Consider the following 1,719-nt stretch of genomic DNA (forward strand, 5'->3'; position numbering starts at 1 on the left):
TCAATCAATCAATCAAAGGATTTGAAATATTCAAAGACTTGCACAAAGTGTCAAGAATTTTCAAAAATAGCAGGTCTACAAGCTCGATATACAGATCAATCTCAGAAAAAATTGAATATTGTGTAAAAGTTCATTTTCTTCTGTAATATAATATATATTTTTAAACTTTCATATATTCTAGATTCATTGTGCATTATGAGATGTGGATTTTTTTGGTTTTCATGAGCTGTATGCCATAAAAAACAAAATTTAAACTAAATATGAATAATTCACTGCATGCATAATGAATCTAGAATATAGGAAAGTTTAAAAATAATAATTATATTACAGAAGAAAATGAACTTTTACACAATATTCTAATTTTCTGAGATTGATTTGTACAAGTGAGCTTGTATATCTGCAATTTTTCAGTAGCTGAAGCACAAAATAATGCGTTCCCAGTCTATGAAGAACATTCATGGGGGGCCCGCAGTGAATCCTTGTACGGCCAGGGCCCAGGATCTGGTGCGACACCCCTCCTTGCGGCCTCCACCAGGTCAGATGCTGTGGTAGTCCCAGTCCCTCCTTGCTGCCTCCACCAGGTCAGATGCTGTGGTAGTCCCAGTCCCTCCTTGCTGCCTCCACCAGGTCAGATGCTGTGGTAGTCCCAGTCCCTCCTTGCGGCCTCCACCAGGTCAGATGCTGTGGTAGTCCGAGTCCCTCCTTGCTGCCTCCACCAGGTCAGATGCTGTGGTAGTCCCAGTCCCTCCTTGCTGCCTCCACCAGGTCAGATGCTGTGGTAGTCCGAGTCCCTCCTTGCGGCCTCCACCAGGTCAGATGCTGTGGTAGTCCCAGTCCCTCCTTGCGGCCTCCACCAGGTCAGATGCTGTGGTAGTCCGAGTCCCTCCTTGCTGCCTCCACCAGGTCAGATGCTGTGGTAGTCCCAGTCCCTCCTTGCTGCCTCCACCAGGTCAGATGCTGTGGTAGTCCGAGTCCCTCCTCGCGGCCTCCACCGTCCACTCAGCCAGAAAGAAGGACAGGGAGCCCATGAAGCCCACCAGCACCAGGATGAGCAGCTGCCAGTGGAGCAGCAGGTAGTTGCTGTAGCCGAACGCCAGCGCCGCCATGATGGACTGTGTGTGTGTGGGAGGGAGGGGGGGAGAAACACAAACACCATGTTAACAGTACGGCTCCGTCCAGACATTTGCGACAGCTATCGCGTCCGTATCGTTTGAGAATGAGGGGAGAGGAGGGGGAGGTCCAATTCATTCTCAATGAAGGTCACGTGTTTTTTTTTTTGTCTCTTGCAAATCTCTTGGCCAAAAGACAGCCTTCGGTTGAGCAAGAGACACGGCAACGATATGAAACCACGTGACTTACATAGAAAATGAATTGGACTCCCCCGCCTCCCCTCATTCTCAAATGAGACGGAGAAAATGTCTCACGCATATATGTGATTACGGCCTAAGACTCCCTAATCGGGAGATAAGCGACCGTCACGTCGCATACACAAACTTTAGAAGGCAATGGTAGCCAAGCAGGAGGGAATATGGGAAATGGGACAGATCCATGTTGATGACATGACTTTAGAGATACTGTGTACCGCTTTGCAAAATCTGTAGGAGCAGTGTCAAAAAATGTGTTTTGCAAGAATCGGCCTCATGGTGGCACAAGAGGGCCATGTGAGAGATCTATCCATCCATCCATCCATCCATCCTTCCATCCATCCATCCATCCATC

The 1,719-nt window shown here is 47.8% G+C and overlaps 1 protein-coding gene across 1 annotated transcript in view; it reads right to left on the reverse strand.

Annotated features, from left to right (window-relative positions):
* Positions 1–950: 950 nt before the first annotated feature.
* Positions 951–1,719, reverse strand: part of LOC308283432 (UNC93-like protein MFSD11) — a gene marked incomplete at its 3' end in the record, with an annotated part of 24,981 nt that continues 24,212 nt past the window's right edge. The window contains exon 14 of the mRNA XM_080723865.1: positions 951–1,112. Coding sequence (XP_080579991.1) covers positions 951–1,112 — 162 coding nt within the window. The remainder of the gene's footprint in view (positions 1,113–1,719) is intronic.

Source organism: Nannobrachium achirus, assembly GCF_963921795.1.
Source record: "Nannobrachium achirus genome assembly, chromosome: 4".
In the NCBI taxonomy this organism is placed as follows: Eukaryota; Metazoa; Chordata; class Actinopteri; order Myctophiformes; family Myctophidae; genus Nannobrachium; species Nannobrachium achirus.